Genomic DNA, 25,640 nt, shown 5'->3' with positions numbered 1-25,640 from the left:
TTGACTGGGGTATCAAATATGTCTAAAACTCAAGCATGGTTTTTGAGAATTTCGTCTTTTGAATGGGCAGTTGGGATAAACGTACAATTACCAAAAGTGGAATTCATGCCAAGTTCGTTTAAAATACAGTTGTAATTATGAGTCTTTCAAACAAAGACAATGTTGTTAAAAGCTTTGTCGGCTGGAACCAAAAGATATTCCTTATTTAATCTATATAATTATTTAATCACTTCTGGTTTACTAAACACAGAAGGATAAATCGTACGTAGTTTTGTTTTAATATGTCTGATGTGGGATTTTAATATAACTCTTATACTTTTAATCCATTTTGACAATGTATCAAGTATTGCTTTTTCATATTTAGCTCATCGTTTGGCATAATCCTCGAAAGAATTCATAATGGATATGAAGTTTCATAATGGATATGAAGTTCTGTTTCCATTGAAAGACCGAGGGTCTCTGTATTTAGGACAATTTAGAATAAGTGATTTTGAGGTCCTCATTTTCAACCATATCAACATCACCAGTAATGGCATGTCCAGCTGGACTATAGATGAAAGAAAATGAAGAACACGTAGGTGGATTAAGTATAAGGTGGTCCATCTCCAGGCACTGCAACGTTTGTTTATAATCAAAAAGTTTGGATGCAATAGGAGAAGTATAGCTGTAGGAAATATTGGGTGTAGACTTGAACTTGAAATAAGTTGGAATAAAAGACTGAACCCTTTTATGACGAAGAATGTTGCTTATGTTGACAGTATCTTCCTTTGTTTGTAAATTTCAACTTAAGGAACTGGCGGTACGATTTCGAAGGAATGTCATCCATGACCTGTGGTGGTTTAAAGAGCCTGTGATTGGCAACATCCATAATCATAGAGTTCAGTTTATATTCAGGTGTTGAAAAATCCAAGTATCGATCAGCTGTGTACCGAGCGATGTCCATGACTGCGTTTCCATGAAAGGTGAAGATAACAAACAGTGATCAATCTCATAACTCCTATATAGGTAAAGATAACGAACAGTGATCAATCTCATAACTCCTGTAAAGGTGAAGATAACGAACAGTGATCAATCTCATAACTCATATAAAGGTGAAGATAACGAACATTGATCAATCTCATAACTCCATGAAAGGTGAAGATAACGAACAGTGATCAATTTCATAACTCCATGAAAGGTGACGATAACGAACAGTGATCAATCTCATAACTCCATGAAAGGTGAAGATAACGAACAGTGATCAATCTCATAACTCCATGAAAGGTGACGATAACGAACAGTGATCAATCTCATAACTCCCATCTTTGAATAATGGGAAATAGTCGCACCACATTCACGTTATTTCCTTGTGGACTATTCAAATTTCCCACATCATATACATTATCATTGCATCCATATGGAAATCCAGTACCTAGAGTCCTGATCCAATGATCTCGTTTTCTACGAAAAGGGGCACCTAATGTTGGACTATCTGTGTAATGGTAATTTTTTTTTATTCAAAATCCTTACTTTAATGGACAAGACGAAGTGCTTGTAAAGAAGTTTGTTACCACCATTATTATTTTTTTTAAATATGTGCACCGATATTCTTTTATCCAGGGGTCCGTGTTTGCCCAACTATCTATTTTGTATTGCTTGTAGGAGTTATGAGATTGATCACTGTTCGTTATCTTCACCTTGCATCAATATATATCGCACGGTAAAACATAAAATGAAAGTGAAAGTGATCTTTCATATCATTTTGGTAATATAATTTACCTTAAGGTTGATCGATCCTCATGTGATGTCATAGGTTATTGCAAAAATCTTAATAAACTAAACTTTGCACATGATAGAAATATATCTTTCTATGGAATGTTGTTCACTGGATATAATAAAAAATCTGGTTAAGTATTAATACTGAAAAAGTTTACATTTTCCATAAATAATCAATTATTTATGCTGAAAAAATGTTGTCAAGGGCAATAGCTTCTAAGCTGAAATTTCCTCTAGTAGATATTTATTATACATTGGTTTTCCTAATATCCACAATTAATATATACATATTTATGAGTTTTAAAACTGTTGATATCTAAATTTTGTCATTTTAACAAGTTTTTATCTATTTTTATTATTCTGTTTAACGAAAATGTGTGAATTTCTGATGTTGATGTATACTTCTGTTTTTGTATGTCTGACACCTTTAAAAAAAGGTGGTAACATATACATTTTCTTTGGTTATTAATTGAATTAAACTATATTGAGTGGAAATTAATATAGTTTTTCCTTTTTTAACCATTAATATTGATAAGTCACATGAGGATGGAGCTACCTTAAAACATTCTTATGCCCGTGTTTTTCAATATTCAAAGAATGTGAAGATGTTCTGAAAATAGTGACATTTTTTCCATTCATAAAGTTGATTGGTCTTTAAAGATATGATTTAAAACAAATGTTGATATCGAACACTCGTTGTTGCACATAAAAGAAACGATAGTGTGGGTTATTTCAAATAATATCAAATATTCTAAATTTCTTGATTTATTGATTGATTTACATTTTTTAACCAAGACGCTCGAGAATTTTTCACTCAAATGGAGACATCACCATTACCAAAGAAGGCTGAAAACGATTGGCTCATGCTCGGCGGCTACGGTCTTTGAGCAGAGAGGGATCCTTCTCATGTCATGCCTGCTGTGACAATGAACCTCGTTTTTTGCGGTGTAATTCAAAGGACTGCCCCATTTAGTCTCCTCGGAGTACCAAGGACCTATTCTGAGGCCCATACCCACGGGATTTCTAAACTTAAAAACATCTTGTAATATATAAGTTCACTCACACAGGACTCTTCAAACAAACATTCTATACCAATGCTTGACAGGTCATGTTTGACATTAACGAACCAGCTCTCATTTTTTGCGATTATAAGTTAGTAACGTTCTTCTAGAATAAGATTAGTTATGGTTCAAATGTTCAACCAGTGGTTATTTGCACCAAAAAAGTATGACTAAGATGATAATTTTGTATCTGCTTTATAATGCAAAATAATAATGGATATCCAGAATATGCCATGAGGTTCTAAAACTAATTAATGTTGAATTTTGGGATGATGAACAAACTGAAAATTCGTTAGCATAACATATACCATTATAGTCAGCATGACCATTGACAATTTGTCTATCACGTGACTGTAAATGATTTCGCCATTACTGTACGAATTGTGCAATTTACAGAAATGACCAAAACGCTTTAAACATTGTAAACCTGCTTCCCCTTCTGCAATTTCTAAACTAAGATAATTCATATCAAAATTGTATGAAAAATATGCACGTCATATTGATTAATATGTCAATTCTAACATATTAACTTTGATAATAAATGTAAATGTACGTCACAAAGGAATAGAGACAGTAAAAGTAACCGTGCATGTTTGCTTATTGATATGTCAATCCAAGAGGATATCTTTCATCATTTTGCCTGTGTATCAGATACGCAACATTCAATTGGTCCAATAGTATCCTGATTTGTTTAAAATATTCCTTGCGTCAGGGTATCATGCTAAACAATGGGAATAACAAGCAGCAATATTAGAAGTCGTGAATAATACAACAATCGTACATCTATAAAAAGCGACTGTAAGTCAGACAGGAGATAGTGAGGACTTGGGTCATTGACTGTGATGTTTTCTGATCATTACTTAATTTGATCTGTGCGAATAACTGAGTTGGATCGCTTGTTGACAAAATGAAAGCCATCAGTATATTCACTTGCTGTTTCCTGTACACCATTTTGTGTACTTTGTCAAAAGCAGATGTAAGAACCCAACGCTACACGATGGAAGTTTCCCTTGACAACAAGATGTCGAATGTCAGCCTCATGGCAATGCATCATTCGGAATCTCTCACTGAATGTTCCGCTATGTGTGGTCAACTTTGCGCATGCTTTGGCTTTAATCCCCAACAAAAGAAGTGTCGCATTCATCAGTCATGCGACCCAGCAGACATGACCATTAATGAAAAAGGATGGAGGAATTTTTATCCTGACGGTATGTTGTTTTAAAACCTTCATTTTTGGGAGCTAAACTTCCCGGGGCCATTACATACTGTGCTCATGAATATATTGCATGGGACTTTGTTGTGTGTTCCTTCACATTCTCGTTTTGAAATACACCACAGACACACAAACATTAACACGCAAGTAGTAGTAGTATATATATATATATATATATATATATATATATATATATATATATATATATAAGTAGTGACTTGACTGATTGGTAGTATAAATGTTGAACCAATGTATTTCACCTTGCACCTTTGGTTCCTTATTTCTTTTAGAACGTTTAAGACAATTTGTTTTGTCAACTATCTGTTCGTCAATATTTTTCAGGCAATTTAAAAATTTACGTCTTCTCATTGTGGCCCCTTGTGTTTGACAAACGATGGTACATGCCGGAAAAGTTCGTCTTTGTTGTCTAGCAAATCTTGCAGAACCTTTACCTTTTTATATGTTATACAAAATCCTGTATGAGTCGACAATCGCATCGAAATACGTATATTAGTATGTGCATTAATCAACACTACAGCCTTATATCATTATCCGATCATGTCTTTCTTTCAGTGCCTGGAGGTTGTATGGAGATTTTACGTAGACCAACAATGCAAGAAAATGGTGTGGTATATTGGATGAATGTCAATAAACATCGAAAATACGTATATCAGTGTGTGCATTAATGAGTATCACAACTTTATATCATTAGTAGCAATCAATAGCTGATCATGTCTTTCTTCCAGTCCATTATCAGAACAAAAGTTGCATGGAGATTCTACAAAATGACGCATGCGTGAAAGGAAAAGATGGGGTATATTCGATAAATGTCAATAATCAGAAAAAGAATGTGTACTGTGATATGACTACCGATGGAGGGGGCTGGACGGTGAGTACATGTAAAACTTATACGATACCAATCTTGATACACCAGATGCGCATTTCGATAAATAATGTCTCTTCAGTGATGCTCAAGCCAAAATTTTCGAAATAAAAATAAACTTGTGAGAACTAAAAGAAAAACTAGAGTGCTAAACACTGGAACCAAATTCGTCCAAGGATAAGAGCTATGCATGAGGGAGACAATCCTTAATTTTGAAATAAATTTCTAACTTTTATCCCAGCAATTAAATATACATCCGTTTTTCAAGCTAATAGATAAGTACTTAGCTGCTGGTAATCAGAAACACAAACCGTAAGAATTTCTATGGAAAGTGAAGATAACGCTGTAATCTATTGTAGTCTCTGTTAGATAGGTCACGTATTTGAACTGTGCATCAACATTTGCCCGTTCTATAGCATCGATCTGTGAATCGAAATATTGTGTAATTGATATTGAAAGAAAATATAAAGAATGAATAATTCGGGAAAGTGCACTTAGATGGAAAAATTAATTGTATCAAGGCGTACGCTTCCATAACAGACAGCTCCGATTTGGATACTAAACACAATGTGTACAGTTACACACAACATTATGATGGGTCGGAATCACACTTTTAAGTCAGCAAATTCATTTACACACGATTCAAAGATTTTACAATCTATATACGAACATTTACAGTAAAATTATCAATGAATAAATACTAACATACAGTAGGAATAATCAAAGTTCATAAAACAATGTCTGATGTTGATTTACCACCTACAATGAATTCGAACACGCGGATAAGGCTGTTTGAAACGCAGTCGTAAATCGGTCATTAAGCCCAGTCCCCAGTTATGTAGAACATAATGTATAATTGTACCATGGTCGTATATTTCACGATTAAACATTTTTATCGATGTGTAAACTCAGAACATTTTACTCAGAAACTGAATAAAAGTGCAAACTTTTGCAATTCAAGACAAGGTTTATTACGTCACCGCAACTGATACAAGGTTACATGTGTCAATATCTAGTACAAGAGTATTACACATTATTTTTCAAATTAAGTTTACTTGTACCAACGGTAACTAATTGGTACATATAGATCGTTCGTTTCGTAACCGGGAGGTCGTGAGTGTGACCCCCGCTCGAGCCGTGGCCACATCAAGCCTAAGACGTTAAAATATGAAGCGATTATTCCTTCGTCAAACGCTCGGTATTTAGAAGTGAGAATGACGAGTGTTTCGAATAATAACATTTTGCTGAATTTTGTGATTAGTTCGATAAGCTGTGATATCATGGCTAGTAAAGAGAAGACAGACATGATCATGACGTGGAGACTGAACATAGCACATTTCAGTCACGTGATCAGTGGCCTGCCTGTCTACAATATGCAGATGAGCCTCCGACGTAAAGTAAATGAAAATCCAAAGAGTATCTATTTTGAACAACTTTCAACATGGTCAGAAATAGAAGACAATAATTCGTACTAAGTGATGATGGCTTCGTATTTTCTAGAACACTATAAAACCGAGAAGTATTGCGGTATTTTACTATTTGCATTGATGCATACATATCGTAAAATGAACTTTGAATACATTTGGTTACCTTACACAATATGAAATTTGTTGGTTATATATCTTGTAGGTTATATATCTTGTAGGTTATATATCTTGTAGGTTATATATTTTGTAGAAAATATATTTTGTAGAAAATATATCTTGTAAGTTATACATTTTGTAGATTATATATCTTGTAAGTTATACATTTTGTAGGTTATATATCCTGTAGGTTATATATCTTGTATGTTATATATTTTGTAGGTTATACATTCTGTAAGTTATATACTTTGTAGGTTATATATTTTGTAGGCTATCCAAAAACGACAGGATAATTCTACAGACTTTTATAGGACTTGGGCAGATTACAAGAAAGGATTTGGAGACCCATCCACAAACTACTGGATTGGTAGGATTACTATTTATGTTACATAAAGACCGATTGAGATAAAACAGTTTCACATTAATATAGCATTGGGTCAATGTTGCCAACCATGATCAATAAGTTAATATAAGTATCTTTGCGATATCGGGAATAAATCGATAAACATGCATCTCCCCAAGTCTGATAAACTCAAGATGGATCTCACCATATACACCCAGCATTGTGCATGCAAATATGTGTTCCTGTATCTATGGTATATAGGAAAGTAAGTCATTTCGCACACAGGAAATGACCTAATGAAAGTGAAATATTGCAGGGATCAAGACAGGAGGATATGATTGCATTCTACGTTTCACGTAAACACTGTCTCCTTCTAAGTCTACATTTCGCAAATTATATAGTTAATGTTACAATCCAATTTACAAATTCTCGAGAGGAACGTAAAACAAGATACAATCAATCATTCAAGTACAACATATCATTAGGTCGAGTACTGTCCGACGTACTACACACCAAATGTTTCGTCTTCCTTTACATACTAAGTTTTACTACGGATTCCTTCATTTACATAATCAAGATATGTGGGGACACTGCAGGTGAGACCGGAAAACGGGGATGTTTAGTCCTTCTTGATGCTTTACCTCGCCTCTAGCATATCCAGGGTTCCATGTTTGCCAAACCATTAATTTTGCATAGGTATGATGAGATTTAGCGATGCTCGTTGTATTCACTATTTCATGGCGTTATTATAAGTATATGTTCCCATTTCAAATCTCCATTCCCTATTGTGACCCGAATGAACCTAAAGGAACCACAATTTGACTCTGCACTACCCGCGGATATAATACTACTAATGACGGCCTTGTCACTATGAAATTATGTATGTCCAGAAACTTCCCTATACAGATATAACAGCATAAAACTTGGGATCACCCTAACCATTGATCAAACCTAAACGTACATTGCTTGCATATTGACCAATTAAGGTCCTGTTGTTATTAAGAAATACAATTTCAAAGATTTTCACTATATCCCTATTTAAAAGTCTGGTCCCCTATCGTGCCCCCATTCGTTTCCAGGGAGTCATCACTGGTAAAATATTTAATCTACACTCTTAACGGAAGCTTTCATATACGATTTGTTTTTTCCTGGTCCAGCGTTTCTTCAGAAGATCTTTAAAAGATTTTACCATATTTTCACAATTTCTTAACTATCTTCCCTTTGGAAAGGGTAGACTCTTCCATAAAAAAATTTAAGATCCCTTTTCCCAAATGATGCTTTATGACAAATCTCTTGGAATAGGCTCAGTGGTTCCTAGGAGGAGTCAAAAATAAATAAAGTTGACAGGCAGGGGCAGAACAGGTGATCAAAAAAGTTCCCTTGTGCTTTTGGCTCAGATGTGCAAAAAGCATATTAACGCAGTTCCACATTTCTGTGACGTCATAGAATGTTACAGAGTCAGTGATTTAATGACTGGAACATAAGTTTTGTTGGAGTCTTTTTCAATAGTTATTGTAGAAAGATCTTGTTAGCTATAAAATGTTTAAAAAATGTTAGTTATATTTAAATAATCAATGATATGTTTCAAAATATTGAATCCATGGACAATAACTCTGTTTTCATTAAATTATTTATAAAGTCCATTATGCGATAAATTTTCTTTATTTTTCACAAACATTTTACCAAGGTGATAAGGAATCATTGTCTGTGTCTTTTCACGAAAGTACATAAAATTTTAATCCGCGAGTGATTTTGAATAGCTCAGCTGTATGGTGCCAGACTTCGGTTTTTTATGGTGGTATACATACTCTGGAAGCTATAGATTTGAAATTATTAAGGAAAGGTATGGATTTCTTTCATAAATAACTATAACAGATGTACATCTACTAATATAAACAGACAAAATGATATGTAAACTATGCTATAAGGAAAATGTGTCCATATTTGTTTGTTTTTTAACATTTTCGAGAATAATGCCAATTCAATAATATTGCACATGTTATTCTAAAACTTGATGAACAAATTGAAAATGACATGTGTTTTAGTTATTGACATGTTTCCCGATAACTAAATGCAATTCTAAAAATATTTTGTTGTTTTTATTTTAAAATAACAACACATAACTCTTTCCAATGAATTTCGTAAACATCTACATAGGGGTACATGACTTCAGTAGTGTCTGTAATGAATATTAATATGGAAATCATTAACTGTTTTGCCTTTTTTCATTACTCTGAATGTTAATTTATTGATTCCAAACAAATAAATGCTACCTAAACCCCAACAATCCATGACTAAAGACCCACCTTAAAAATTAATGATATCAGTAGATATGATTTTTTAAAAAGTAGAATTCCGATGCACTATTAATGTTTTACTTAGGGAAAAGTAACCTTGTTTCGTAGTAACCACTTCATGCATAATATCAATAAAAATGCTGTAATAATACTATTTTATTTCAAAAAGGTGACCTGACGTACAACTGGGCCTCGAGTTGAAACATACTACAATATATAAAGATAATTACTTAATGATAATGATAAAATGTATATAGTGCCTTGCAGGTAGATAAAACAAATTACTCTAAGGCGCTTTACAAGAATATGAAGAATGTAACACTAAAACAAATGAAATTAAATGACAGGATGACATAAAATCTAATATCTGTAAAATTATCAAAATAAAGCATTATAATTAAGATCGATTTTCCTATGTAGAGCACTATGCGGTGTGTTACAAATCAACGAAATAAAACAATAAAAAGATTTAGATATTGGAACTAAAAATAGCTATTGCAAAAAACGTGTACTGTTTAAGAAGCTTAAGTGTCAAGAAAAAGAAATTTTAGAAATATTCTAACAGTCTCTGAATCATGAACACAATACCATGTAACAACATTAAGTCTGTATCACTATAATTGAGTATCGGTAATAAACAATCACAAATCTAATATTCCAGATTGCAGCTAAGACATAATTGCATAGAATTTATATACAAGAAGACAAAAATTACGCTTGCTTGTATGCAGCCGTTATTAACGAATATTCGACGATGCCCTAAAATTCTTGAAGAAAAAGAAAAACATTTCATCTCTGTAAAAAGTCTATCTTACGTGTCTCTATAGCAAACTGAATATACATGAAAGGTGAAGATAACGAACAGTAATGAATCTCATAACTCCTATAAGCAATACAAAATACATTTGGGCAAACACGGACCCCTTGACACACTAGGAGTGGGATCAGGTACTTATCAGGAGTAAGCATCCCCTTTCGACCGGTCACGCCCGCCGTGGGCCCTATATAATTTCTTTCCATGCACCAATATTATTTTTTACTTCTTAATAAACAGGAAACGATGCAATTCACTATATGACAAAGACAAATCAGGAACTACGATTGGAGCTGTTGAGTTTTGATGACGAGAAAGTGTACGCCCTGTACTCCACATTTCAGGTTGGAAACGAGAGCAGTAAATACCAGCTAACAGTGTCGGGGTATAATGGAACAGCGGGTAAGAATGTTTTACATATCATCATTCTAACTCACCACAATATAAAACACATTCAAATCACACACACAATATCATAAAAAATAAACTTAATATGAAAACTAAATGGTCAATGATTATGCACCCTAATTGATCTTTAGGAATCATTGTACTAGATGATAGATATATTGGTATAGCCATCATACATAATTCATCGTTTCATTGATCACTGTTCATTATCGTCACCGATCGCATTAGCTCAGTGGTAGAGCGTTCGCTTCATAACGTAAAATAAGGAATCTACAGTACTTCACGATATCATTTTCTATACCCGTACATACGAGTTCAAAACAGTAATGGTTCAATTTCATGTTAAGGCATCATAGGAATTAATGAAACAGCGTATGAGAGAAGTTGACGGATAGACACAGTGATACAATAATATACTAAAAGCAAAACGCTCAGAGTAATATTAGCTTAAAATCTGAAAATTTTAGTTTGTTATAAAATGTGCTAATATGATACTTTTCTACGTAACTTTCAGTATAGTCGTTGATAAAATTAAAACGAAGTTTAAGATTTTATTAAATTAAAGGTTATGGTTCGATTCAACACAGAGCATTTACCTGATCAGGATATAGGGCTCACGAGATTTACTTTCATTGTACATGTTTAAAATGACTTTGAAGCATTTCTCAGATTCCATACTTCAACATTTTCTTCCACAGTCAAACTTTCCATACATTGTCAAATACTGCCTCAAAATCTATAAAAGCACAATAAATTTTCTTTTGGCCCATTTGATGTAGGTCTATTAAACACTTTAAAGCAAAAAATGTGATCGAGGGTAGAATATTTTGCTCTAAATCCAGCTTGATTTTATAAACTCGTTAACAATGTTATCCGCAACACCTAAATTGCCATTCTTAAGTGTGCTGATACAATGCCTGATTTGTTATCAGTTCTCTATACATCCAATATTTCATCAACTATATTTACATCATTTGTTTCTAAGTCAACATCAAGCTGAACATCATCCTCATTATCATTTGCATTACGTCTTTAAAATATCTATAAAAATCAGAGATATATACAGGCTATTTTTTCTTTGTTCTTTTATTTACAATTTTCCAGTACTCTTTCGGATTTCATGTTTTTATTTTCCAAATGTTTTGCTTCACAACATGTTTGTAATTTAAGAGACTTATCTAAAGTAGATTTATTTCTTTCAGCTGTGCAAAGTTCATCTTTTAAAATTCTAGAATCATACTTTCTATACATTCTTTTTGTCTTTCAGAAAAAATTTATGAGCATTATAGCAATCAGAGTTCAACCAAATTTTATTTCGAGTACTTTTATCTTTGTTTGTTGTGTTGTAAATGCTTACATTTTGTATACAAAATGTTTTTCGAAAGAATTACTAGAGTATTTATTTGCTATCAAGTATGAATACTTCCTGTTAATTCAGATTTACAAACGTATCATTTGTTTATTGTTTTTCATCATTGAACTCAAAGATCACCACAACCACTATCGCTCTCAGATGTTTCTCATGAAATATAGTTCCACATTTCCAATTTCCAATTTAATAGCTCTAAAACTTCATTGTTATTTCATTTTCAAGCATTTCGGTTGAGCATCACTGAAGAGACATTATTTGTCGAAATACGCATCTGGTGCATCAAAATTGGTACCGCATAAGTTTTATATGCAGAAAAGACGGGTAGTTTTCAAGAGTATTTTTCTATGTCGTATACAATCGATGGTCGATCGCGCAATGCACACCTCGATTGACTCAAGCTGAAATTTTTACATTTAAGGTATTCCATCCATAATGAAAGGATAATGAACAATTTTGAAGGATTTAGATCAACATAAAACTTTATTGTTAAATAATGATGAAAGTGAAGCGGATAAAATTCGCATGACTGGTAAATGATTAGAAGCTGACCTTTTTGCACTTAAGACTTTTTGGAAGAGTTGTCTGCCCTTTGTAAAAATAATAAAAATCTAATTTTCTAAAAATGTGTGTGGTCAATGATTAATTTTATTTCATATTTTCATCAAAAGAAAGTGTATGTAACTTTCTACCAAAAGATTAGTATGAATATATAATTTGTTTTTAAAATATTGTAATAAAAGATGCTTTTCCCATATACTTCAATGTTAAATTCTAGGTGGAATATATCAAGCAGTAAACCAAATTTAGAAAATTCCTACCGTGGGTTATTTTTATTTGATGAACCCTTCAAAATGATACCATGGTTACAAATATTCCACCATCCATTTATTAGATATGAAATTTGGTCATTATACATTGAATACCTTAATCTTTCATATTTCTATTTACCACAATAATTTCCAAAAACGAAAGTTACGTCAATCCACTGTTACGTAGTTTACCGCATTTGGACTCAAGTTTCAGGACGTATCACAATTATTGTAGTGTGGTATCACTCTACAAACATATTTTTGAAAAGACTGATAAATGAGAAAAGTTTTACGTTGTTATTTTATTCAACAAATGTATTAATTATAAATCAAAATCATAGGTTATGAACTATACAATAAACTCGATGTTTCACAACAAAATGCTGTTTAACGCAATAAGTAATATCAATAGAAGCCTCGGAACGTAATCATATTATAGGATTAAACGTTCTTTTTGATGAATTTATCGATGTGTAAACTCCGGATATTTTGCTCACAAACTGAATAAAAGTGCGAAGCACTTTTATGTTAAGTTTGTGAGTAAAATGTCCGGAGTTTACACATCGATAAATTCTTCAAAAAGAACGTTTGCTTCTTATAATTCCAATTCATTCACTTTACTAACAATTCCAAAAATTTGAATAGTTTACCCGCACTATGTTATTTGTTTTCAGGTGTGTATGAATACATCGCGTTTTCGGATTTATTGATGTGTAAACTTTTGTTCAGCTTTATTTTCGTCCAATCAAAACAATTGTAATAAATAACATTGGAATTATACATCATCAAAATGTAATGTTAAAGATTTTCATTGATTATCATTTTTCATCTTCACAATATAGTTATGGATACTCTGTTGTAGGAGACAGTTGATGTTTATAACAGTTATCAATACTCTGTTGTAGGAGACAATATATGTTTATAACAGTTATCAATAATCTGCTGTAGGAGACAGTTGATGTTTTGTAACAGTTATTAATCGTCTGTTGTAGGAGACAGTTGGTGTTTATAATAGTTATCAAAACTCTGTTGTAGGAAACGGGTGATGTTTATAATAGGTAGCAATAGTCCGTTGTAGGAAATAGTTCATGTTTATAACAGTTATCAATACTTTGTTGTGGGAGACAGTTGAAGTTTATAACAGCTATCGATAATATCTTGTAGAAGAAAGTTGATGTCTATAACAGTTATCAATACTCTGTTGCAGGAAACAGTTTATGTTGATAACTGCTATCAATATTCTGTTGTAGGAGACAGATTATGTTTATAACAGTTATCAATGCTCTGTTGAAGTACACAGTTGATATCTATAACAGTTATCAAAACTCTGTTCTAGGAAACAGTTGATGTCTATAACAGTTATCAATACTTTGTTGTAGGAGACAGTTGATATTTATATTAGTTATCAATACTCTATTGTAGGGGACAGTTGATGATTATAACAGTTATCAATACTCTGTTGTAGGAAACTGTTGATGTTTATAACAGTTATCAATACTCTGTTGTAGGAGACATATGGTTTTTATAACAGTTATCAATACTCTGTTGTTGGAGACAGTTGATGTGTATAACACTTATCAATAATATGTTGTACATGTAGGAGACAGTTGGTGTTTATAACAGTTATCAATACTCTGTTGTAGGAGATATTTAATGTTTTTAACAGCTATTAATACTCTGTTGTAGGAGACAGTTGATGTTGATAACTGTTATCAATACTCTGTTGCAGGAAAGAGTTTATGTTGATAACTGTTGTCAATACTCTGTTGTAGGAGACAGTTGATGTTTATAAAAGTTATCAATACTCTGTTGTAGGAGACAGTTGATGTTGATAACTGTTATCAATACTCTGTTGCAGGAAACAGTTTATGTTGATAACTGTTGTCAATACTCTGTTGTAGGAGACAGTTGATGTTTATAAAAGTTATCAATACTCTGTTGTAGGAGACAGTTGATGTTTATAACAGTTACCAATACTCTGTTGTAGTTGACAGTTGATGTTTATAACAGTTATCAATACCCTTTCGTAGGGGACAGTTGATGTTTATAACAGTTATCAATACTCTGTTGTAGGAGACAGTTGATGTTGATAACAGTTATCAATACTTTATTGTAGGAGACAGTTGATGTTGATAACAGATATCAATACCCTGTTATAGGAGACAGTTGATGTTTATAACAGTTATCAATACTCGGTTGTAGGACACAGTTGATGTTTATAACAGATACCAATGATCTGTTCTAGGAGACAGTTGATGTTTATAACAGTTATCAATACTCTGTTGTAGGAGACAGATGATGTTTATAACAGTTATCAATACTCTGTTGTAGGAGACAGTTGTTGTTTATTACAGTTAGCAATACTTTATTGTAGGAGACCGTTGATGTTTATAATAGTTATCTATACTCTATTGTAGAGGACAGTTGGTGTTTATAACAGTTATCAATACTCTGTTGTAGGAAACAGTTGATATTTATAACAATTGTCAATACTCTCTTGAAGGAGACATATGATGTTTATAACAGTGATCAATACTTTGTTGTTGGAGACAATTGATGTTTATAACAGTTATCAATACCATGTTGGGGACACAGCTGATGTTTATAACAGTTATCAATACTCTCTTGTAGGAGATAGTCGTGTTTATAACAGTTATCAATACTCTGTTGTATGAGACAGTCGATTTTCATAACAATTATCAATACTCTGATGTAGGAGACAGTTGATGTTTATACCAGTTATCAATACTCTGTTGTTGGAGACAATTGATGTTGATAACAGTCATCAATACTCTGTTGTAGGAGACAGTTGATGTTTATAAGATTTATCAATACTCTGTTATAGGAGACAGTTGATGTTTATATGAGTTCTAAATACTCTGTTGTAGGATATATTTAATGTTTATAACAGTTATCAATACTCTGTTATAGGATATATTTAATGTTTATAACAGTTATCAATACTCTGTTGTAGGAAACAGTTTATGTTGATATATATTAGCAATACTCTGTTGTAGGAGACAGATTATGTTTATAACAGCTATCAATACTCTGTTGTTGGAGACAGTTGGTGTTTATAGTAGTTATCAATACTCTGTTGTAGGAGACAGTTGATTTTTATAACAGTTATCAATGCTCTGTTGTAAGAGATAGTTGATGTTTATAACAGTTATCAATACTCTGTTGTAGGAGACAGTTGATCTTTATAACAGTTATCAATACTCTGTTGTAGGAGACAGTTGATATTTATAATAGTTTTCAATATTTTGTTGTAGGAGAAAGTTGAATATTATAACAGTTATCAATATTCTGTTGTAGGAGACAGTTGATGTTTCTAAAAGTTATCAATACTCTGTTGTAGGAGACTGTTGATGTTTATAACAGTTATCAGTACCCTGTTGTAGGAGACAGTTGGTGTTTATAGTAGTTATCAATACTCTGTTGTAGGAGACAGTTAATGTTTATAACAGTTATCAATGCTGTGTTGTAAGAGACAGTTGATGTTTAGAACAGTTATCAATATTCTGTTGTAGGAGACAGTAGATGTTTATAACAGTTATCAATACTCTGTTGTAGGAGACACTTGATGTTTATAACAGTTTTCAATACTTTGTTCTTGGAGACAGTTGATTATTATAACAGTTATGAATATTCTGTTGTAGGAGAGAGTTGATGTTTATAAAAGTTATCAATACTCTGTTGTAGGATACAGTTCATGTTTATAACAGTTATCAATAGTCTTTTGTAGGAAACAGTTTATGTTGATACAGTTATCAATACTCTGTTGTAGGAGACAGATTATGTTTATAACAGCTATCAATACTCTGTTGTAGTACACAATTGATGTTTATAACAGTTATCAATACTCTGTTCTAGGAGACAGTTGATGTCTATAACAGTTATCAATACTCTTTTGTAGGACACAATTGATGTTTATAACATTGATCAATACTCTGTTGTAGGAGACAGTTGATGATTATAACAGTTATCAATACTCTGTTGTAGAAGACAGTTGATGTTTATAACAGTTATCTATACTCTTTTGTAGAAAACAGTTGATGTTTATAACAGTTATCAATACTCTGTTGTAGGAGACAGTTGATGTTTATAACAGTTATCAATACTCTGTTGTAGGAGACAGTTGATATTTATAACAGTTATCAATACTCTGTTGAAAGAGACAGTTGGTGTTTACAGTAGTTATCAATACTCTGTTGTAGGAGACAGTTGATGATTATAACAGCTATCAATACTCTGTTGTAGGAGACAGTTGAAATTTATAACAGTTATCAATACTCTGCTGTAGGAGACAGTTGATGTTTATAACAGTTATCAATACTCTGTTGTAGGGGACAAATGATGTTTATAACAGTTATCAATCCTCTTTGTTGTAAGAGACAGTTGATGGATCTAACAGTTATCAATACTCTGTTGTAGGAGACAATTAGTTTATAACAGTTATTAATACTCTGCTGTAGGAGACAGTTGATGTTTAAAACAGTTATTAATGTTCTGTTGTAGGAGACAGTTAATGTTTATAACAGTTATCAATACTCCGTTTTAGGAGACAGTTGATGTTTGTAACAGTTATTGATACTCTGTTGTAGGAGACAGTTGATGTTTATAACAGTTACTAATACTCTGTTGTAGGAGACAGTTACTGTTTATAACATTTATCAATACTCTGTTTTAGGAGACAGTTGATGTTTTTAACAGTTATCAATACTCTGTTGTAGGAGACAGTTGGTGTTAATAACAGTTATTGATACTCTGCTGTAGGAGACAGTTGATGTTTATAATAGTTATCAATACTCTGTTGTAGGAGACAGTTGGTGTTTATAACAGTTATCAATACTCGGTTGTAAGAGACAGTTGATGTTTATAACAGTTATCAATACTCTGTTGTAGGAGACAGTTGGTGTTTATAGCAGTTATTGATACTCTGTTGTAGGAGACAGTTGGTGTTTATAACAGTTATCAATACTCTGTTGTAGGAGACAGTTGGTGTTTATAACAGTTATCAATACTCTGTTGTAGGAGACAGTTGATGTTTATAACAGTTATCAATACTCTGTTGTAGGAGACACTTGGTGTTTATAACAGTTATCAATACTCTTTTATAAGAGACAGTTGATGTTTATAACAGTTATCAATACTCTGTTGTAGGAGACAGTTGATGTTGATAACAGTTATCAATACTCTGTTGTAGGAGACAGTTGATGTTTATAACAGTTATCAATACTCTGTTGAAAGAGACAGTTGGTGTTTACAGTAGTTATCAATACTCTGTTGTAGGAGACAGTTGATGATTATAACAGCTATCAATACTCTGTTGTTGGAGACAGTTGATGTTTATAACAGTTATCTATACTCTATTGTAGGAGACAGTTGATGTTTATAACAGTTATCAATACTCTGTTGTAGGAGACAGTTGATGTTTATACCAGTTATCAATACTCTGTTGTTGGAGACAATTGATGTTGATAACAGTCATCAATACTCTGTTGTAGGAGACATTTGATGTTTATAAGATTGATCAATACTCTGTTATTGGAGAAAGTTGATGTTTATAAGAGTTATCAATACTCTGTTGTAGGATATATTTAATGTTTATAACAGTTATCAATACTCTGTTGTAGGAAACAGTTTATATTGATAACTGTTATCAATACTCTGTTGTAGGAGACAGATTTTGTTTATAACAGCTATCAATACTCTGTTGTTGGAGACAGTTGATGTATATAACAGTTATCAATACTCTGTTGTAGGACACAGTTGATGTTTATAACATTTATCAATACCCTGTTGTAGTAGACAGTTGATGTTTATAACAGTTATCAATACTCTGTTGTAGGAGACAGTTGGTGTTTACAGTAGTTATCAATACTCTGTTGTAGGAGACAGTTGATGATTATAACAGTTATCAATACTCTGTTGTAGAAGACAGTTGATGTTTATAACAGTTATCTATACTCTGTTGTAGGAGACAGTTGATGTTTATAAGAGTTATCAATACTCTGTTGTATGAGACAGTTGATGTTTATAACAGTTATCAATACTCTGTTGTAGGAGACAGTTGATGTTTATAACAGTTATCAATACTCTGTTGTAGAAGACATTTGGTGTTTACAGTAGTTATCAATACTCTGTTGTAGGAGACAGTTGATGATCATAACAGTTACCAATACTCTGTTGTAGAAGACAGTTGATGTTTATAACAGTTATCTATACTCTGTTGTAGGAGACAGTTGATGTTTATAACAGTTATCAATACTCTGTTGTAGGAGACAGTTAATGTTTATAACAGTTATCAATACTCTGTTGTAGGAGACAGTTGATGTTTATAACAGTTATCAATACTCTGTTGTAGGAGACAGTTAATGTTTATAACAGTTATCAATACTCTGTTGTAGGGGACAAATGATGTTTATAACAGTTATCAATCCTCTTTGTTGTAGGAGACAGTTGATGGATCTAACAGTTATCAATACTCTGTTGTAGGAGACAATTAGTTTATAACAGTTATCAATACTCTGCTGTAGGAGACAGTTGATGTTTAAAACAGTTATTAATGTTCTGTTGTAGGAGACAGTTAATGTTTATAACAGTTATCAATACTCCGTTTTAGGAGACAGTTGATGTTTTTAACAGTTATTGATACTCTGTTGTAGGAGACAGTTGATGTTTATAACAGTTACTAATACTCTGTTGTAGGAGACAGTTACTGTTTATAACATTTATCAATACTCTGTTTTAGGAGACAGTTGATGTTTTTAACAGTTATCAATACTCTGTTGTAGGAGACAGTTGGTGTTAATAACAGTTATTGATACTCTGCTGTAGGAGACAGTTGATGTTTATAACAGTTATCAATACTCTGTTGTAGGAGACAGTTGGTGTTTATAACAGTTATCAATACTCGGTTGTAAGAGACAGTTGATGTTTATAACAGTTATCAATACTCTGTTGTAGGAGACAGTTGGTGTTTATAACAGTTATTGATACTCTGTTGTAGGAGACAGTTGGTGTTTATAACAGTTATCAATACTCTGTTGTAGGAGACAGTTGGTGTTTATAACAGTTATCAATACTCTGTTGTAGGAGACAGTTGATGTTTATAACAGTTATCAATACTCTGTTGTAGGAGACACTTGGTGTTTATAACAGTTATCAATACTCTTTTATAAGAGACAGTTGATGTTTATAACAGTTATCAATACTCTGTTGTAGGAGACAGTTGATGTTGATAACAGTTATCAATACTCTGTTGTAGGAGACAGTTGATGTTTATAACAGTTATCAATACTCTGTTGAAAGAGACAGTTGGTGTTTACAGTAGTTATCAATACTCTGTTGTAGGAGACAGTTGATGATTATAACAGCTATCAATACTCTGTTGTTGGAGACAGTTGATGTTTATAACAGTTATCTATACTCTATTGTAGGAGACAGTTGATGTTTATAACAGTTATCAATACTCTGTTGTAGGAGACATTTGATGTTTATAAAATTGATCAATACTCTGTTATTGGAGAAAGTTGATGTTTATAAGAGTTATCAATACTCTGTTGTAGGATATATTTAATGTTTATAACAGTTATCAATACTCTGTTGTAGGAAACAGTTTATATTGATAACTGTTATCAATACTCTGTTGTAGGAGACAGATTTTGTTTATAACAGCTATCAATACTCTGTTGTTGGAGACAGTTGATGTATATAACAGTTATCAATACTCTGTTGTAGGACACAGTTGATGTTTATAACATTTATCAATACCCTGTTGTAGTAGACAGTTGATATTTATAACAGTTATCAATACTCTGTTGTAGGAGACAGTTGGTGTTTACAGTAGTTATCAATACTCTGTTGTAGGAGACAGTTGATGATTATAACAGTTATCAATACTCTGTTGTAGAAGACAGTTGATGTTTATAACAGTTATCTATACTCTGTTGTAGGAGACAGTTGATGTTTATAAGAGTTATCAATACTCTGTTGTATGAGACAGTTGATGTTTATAACAGTTATCAATACTCTGTTGTAGGAGACAATTGATGTTTATAACAGTTATCAATACTCTGTTGTAGAAGACATTTGGTGTTTACAGTAGTTATCAATACTCTGTTGTAGGAGACAGTTGATGATCATAACAGTTATCAATACTCTGTTGTAGAAGACAGTTGATGTTTATAACAGTTATCTATACTCTGTTGTAGGAGACAGTTGATGTTTATAACAGTTATCAATACTCTGTTGTAGGAGACAGTTGATGTTTATAACAGTTATCAATACTCTGTTGTAGGAGACAGTTGATGTTTATAACAGTTATCAATACTCTGTTGTAGGAGACAGTTAATGTTTATAACAGTTATCAATACTCTGTTGTAGGAGACAGTTGATGTTGATAACAGTTATCAATACTCTTTTGTAGGAGACTGTTGATGTTTATAACAGTTATCAATACTCTTTTGTAGGAGACATTTAATGTTTATAACAGTTATCAATACTCGGTTGTAGGAGACAGTTGGTGTTGATAACAGTTATCAATACTCTGTTGTAGGACACAGTTGATGTTTATAACAGTTATCAATACTCTGTTGTAGGAAACATTTAATGTTTATAACAGTTATCAATACTCTGTTGTAGGAGACAGTTGGTGTTTATAACAGTTATCAATACTCTGTTGTAGGAGACAGTTGATGTTTATAACAGTTATCAATACTCTGTTGTAGGAGACAGTTGATGTTTATAACAGTTATCAATACTCTGCTGTAGGAAACAGTTGATAATTATAACAGTTATCAATACTCTGTTGTAGGAGACAGTTGATGTTTATAACAGTTATCAATACTCTGTTGTAGGAGACAATTGATGTTTATAACAGTTATCAATACTCTTTTGTAGGAGACAATTGATGTTTATAACAGTTATCAATACTCTTTTGTAGGAGACAATTGATGTTTATAACAGTTATCAATACTCTGTTGTAGGAAACAGTTGATGTTTATAACAGTTATCAATACTCTGTTGTAGGAGACAGTTAATGTTTATAACAGTTATCAATACTCTGTTGTAGGAGACAATTGATGTTTATAACAGTTATCAATACTCTTTTGTAGGAGACAATTGATGTTTATAACAGTTATCAATACTCTTTTGTAGGAGACAATTGATGTTTATAACAGTTATCAATACTCTTTTGTAGGAGACAATTGATGTTTATAACAGTTATCAATACTCTGTTGTAGGAGACAGTTGATGTTTATAACAGTTATCAATACTCTGTTGTAGGAGACAGTTGATGTTTATAACAGTTATCAATACTCTGTTGTAGGAGACAGTTGATGTTTATAACAGTTATCAATACTCTGTTGTAGGAGACAGTTGATGTTTATAACAGTTATCAATACTCTGCTGTAGGAGACAGTTGATGTTGATAACAGTTATCAATATTCTGTTATTGAAGACAGTTGGTGTTTATAACAGTTATCAATACTCTGTTGTAGGAGACAGTTTGGGCAGGCACAATGGATGTCACTTCAGTACACATGATGAGGATAACGACGTTCACAGTGGTAACTGTGCGGTATACTGGCACGGAGCCTGGTGGTACTGGAGATGTGGTACCTCCAACCTGAACGGTCAGTACGCCGGGTCCGCTGTGTCTGGTTCCAAATACCCGTTCTGGTATTATTGGAAATCTTCTACCGCATTAAAGGCAACAGCTATGCTGATACGACTCAAGAATTAACATCAATATATACCGTGTTTGACAGATGACTGAGTCATGTCCAGGAATGACTTATTTTCCATCAGATATCCATGATGAAGAGGGATAGTAACGGATGGTTCATAAATATCAATAAAATTATCAGAATGTTTACAATCCAACTTCTTATTTTAAAGCAGTGAACAATATCACTCTGTGTAGAATGATTGAGTTGTATTCCTTTTTTAAGTATAAATCACTGATTGTTAAGCTCTGACAAATGATCAACATATTCTATGTACTACATGATCTGTATTATTTTGATCAACACGTGAATGTTTGTGGCGTATCATTAATTGTCATTATAAATGCTTGTACATAGTGTAAACATGTATGTCATTAAATAGCTTCTTAAAGAAATAGTTTGTATTCCAGATAATAATCATCACAAAGACATTTTATTTTAATATATACAAATACCCATCATAAAGACATCTTATTTTAATACATGCACATATATTTTGATATAGGCACCTGTTTTACAATGTTAACAGTAAACTAACATAACCCAAATTCTGTAGATATACAAAACGGATGCTAAATTTTTTTTGGGGGGGGGGGGTAATACCCCAGACAGTATTTCTCTACACAACATTGGCATTTTCCTTTTTTTTTTTTCCTTTAGTGACTTTACAAATTTTGATGGTATACATATTTTCATGAATGTTATGCAGTTGTGAACAATGCGCGGATGAATCTTAACTTTTACAGTTAATATATTGTAACGTATGCAAGATGTTCCATGATGGGAAATTTATCAATTGTTCAAAAATGTCGTCTTATTAATGTTCATTTAATATTGTGGGGTGATGAATGTCTTTCTGTAGAGAAAAATATAATGCTTTGTGTTAGCTTTCAGAAAGATATTCGTGAGACTGGTTATTCTAATTTTGCTCCAAGTTAATATTCAAGCAATAAATAGTTTAACAATGTAAGCGATAAACAGTATCATAGTATCATGCTTTGTCTTTTTTACACATATAAATATCTGAATAGTCGCTTATATATTGTATGGCATTTATAATTGTATGATATGTATTTCTTAAATAAATCGCTTCTGTACAAGTTCAACACATTTAGTATTTATTATTTCTATATACCTTCAACGGATCCGATTCTACTGCATTAAAAGACTTCGTAAACCAGCACAGTTTCTGTGGACTCACCATTATTCGTGGGGGATTGATGTTCGTGGATTTCACTCTTACCCACGAATCTAGTTGTCCTTAAACATTTTTTAAAAACCTGGTCGAGTTATTTCCCCTGGTTACATCGATCGTTTATCCACGAAATTACGTTCCCACAAACCCGAAAAAGAACAAGGGACGTTATTGTCTATATACTGCCGAGATTTTTTTCATTTTTTAAAGAGGGTGTTGCACCGAAGCGGGAATTTTCCATAATCGGAGCTACGTGCCAGCACTCGTGACGTAGAACTGACCTTCATTCATATGTATACTCATTGCGTATTTGCCATTTAAATATATTAAAGATTCCCCAGTACTAGGGACAAACCTAATATATTTTATGTGTCTATACATGTAGTCTAAACATAATTTTTGAAATCGTGAAAATTAAATTGTCTTCTTTTTTTCTGAATGTCAGATACAATGTATACGATTACATGCTACGAGTGTATCAAATATTTAATATTATATACTACTACAGTCCAAAAGCTCTTATACTCGTATGTATGATTTTCTACAACCAACAATTGGCAACTGTACATGACTCTGGCCACACACAAAACATAATATGGGAAGTTTAATACGCATTGACATTGGATTGGATAGTTCAGTGGTTAGAGCACCTGACTAGTAAAGTAGGGGTTCCGGGTTTGATTCCCGGTCCAGCCATATAGTTTCTCCTCTCTCCTATATATACTACAATATATTTCAATAACTTAAATTGTTCGATCTTCCATTCAACGCCTTTAGGGAAATTAACATGAGACGTGCAACACCTTCTTCCATACCATGTTTAATTACTATTCTTATTTACACAACTAGGATGTTCTTATCCCACTTCCATGAAAATGACGTAATATTTTATTATGACGTCATGTATATACGCTACAGATGCGTTGTTTAGCGGAATCTGCTGATTTGAAATATAATATGAACAAATTTTAGCAAAAACAAATACTTTTGCATGCAACAACCATATTTACATTTTGCCTGTTTAATTATTCATTAATGTTCTTCTTTCATTATCAATATAGTGTCGGTTGTTGGCTGCAAACAATATGAATTTTCAAAAAGAATGAATGCGGAAATCGGCTGTTTCCCATACGCAAAATCAATATTTTGCATGTTATATAAAACTAAAACAAACTGTTCCATTATTTAACCTCATAAACTTTTACTTACTTTGCGATTTAATAAGTATGTTCAGTCAAACAATTAATGCTTTACCTAGTTTGTCATAAAAGCTGCATATTGAGTCACGGAGGAGGATCAAAAATCCACCGCATGATGAATGAGAATTTTTAAAGGTCATGGGAATATGTTTGGACGTCCTGTTTTTTCAAAATAACATTATTCAAGATTGAATTGAATAAAAAAATCAAATCAAAGACACGCATAAAGTTCTACTAACCCGAATTTATTTTCTTTGTGCAAAATCGGACCAAACTTCGTTCAGTTTCGCAAAAATGGGTACTGATGCGTTATATCTCTAGAGCTAAATAGTTGGGATGTCTGGGGTTTTTTTTCCGCTAAATTTTAAACTATCTTTGATACAAGTGTATCAAATATAAGGCATAAAACTTATTGCTAATAATATTGACGTGTTTGTGCGGTGTTTTTTTTTTTTTCTTTTCTAAAAGGCCGTTTTCTGACATCAATTTAACGTATGTATATGATGCTTGTTGAAATTAAATATTACTATATTAGTAATTAGATATTGATTCCAGAGGTTCTTAGAAGGTTTTAAATTAAAAATAAAATAACAGCAAATCATTATTTATGTCTTCAAGCGAGATGTGGTTTCTCTAAAACGTCGAGCACCTGTGATCAATTCGAAACTTCGACCATTGTTGTGAGAGATTATTTTCTATATCGCATATATATGTAATAGGTGCACGTTTACAGGTACACATATATAACAAAGGCAATTGGACAGGATGTATATATACATGTATAGATATGAATATTCAGACACCGTAGTATCGGGGAGGGGTTGCCCCTTCAGTTTTGGGGGTGGGGGGGTGGGGTGGGGGAAGTGATGTCGACCATTTTCTTACTATGGGAACAACTTAAAAAATGGGGTAACCGTAAGGTGATGTAGTAGACATTTAGTTCTCTCTCTCTCTCTCTCTCTCTCTCTGTC

General features: G+C 32.5%; 1 protein-coding gene across 1 annotated transcript; it reads left to right on the top strand.

Moving 5' to 3' along the window:
• The first annotated feature begins 3,632 nt into the window (after positions 1–3,632).
• On the top strand, positions 3,633–23,381 carry LOC125656320 (ficolin-1-like). Its single transcript, XM_056145243.1, has 6 exons — positions 3,633–4,024; positions 4,603–4,653; positions 4,776–4,918; positions 6,766–6,862; positions 10,190–10,351; positions 22,048–23,381. Exons 1-6 carry the CDS (start codon positions 3,724–3,726, stop codon positions 22,290–22,292), a joined length of 999 nt encoding a protein of 332 aa, XP_056001218.1. The 5' UTR covers positions 3,633–3,723; the 3' UTR covers positions 22,293–23,381.
• The last annotated feature ends 2,259 nt before the right edge of the window (positions 23,382–25,640 follow it).

This window comes from Ostrea edulis, chromosome 7, assembly GCF_947568905.1.
Source record: "Ostrea edulis chromosome 7, xbOstEdul1.1, whole genome shotgun sequence".
In the NCBI taxonomy this organism is placed as follows: Eukaryota; Metazoa; Mollusca; class Bivalvia; order Ostreida; family Ostreidae; genus Ostrea; species Ostrea edulis.
This window is presented reverse-complemented; position numbering and strand designations above follow the sequence as displayed.

Bases quoted from the DNA above. Each gene is read 5' to 3' on its own strand.
- LOC125656320 (XM_056145243.1), top strand. From the start codon at position 3,724: ATGAAAGCCATCAGTATATTCACTTGCTGTTTCCTGTACACCATTTTG. The intron at 4,025-4,602 runs GTATGTTGTTTT...TCTTTCTTTCAG, and splicing joins GAGGAATTTTTATCCTGACG to TGCCTGGAGGTTGTATGGAG. The intron at 4,654-4,775 runs GTGTGGTATATT...TCTTTCTTCCAG, and splicing joins ACCAACAATGCAAGAAAATG to TCCATTATCAGAACAAAAGT.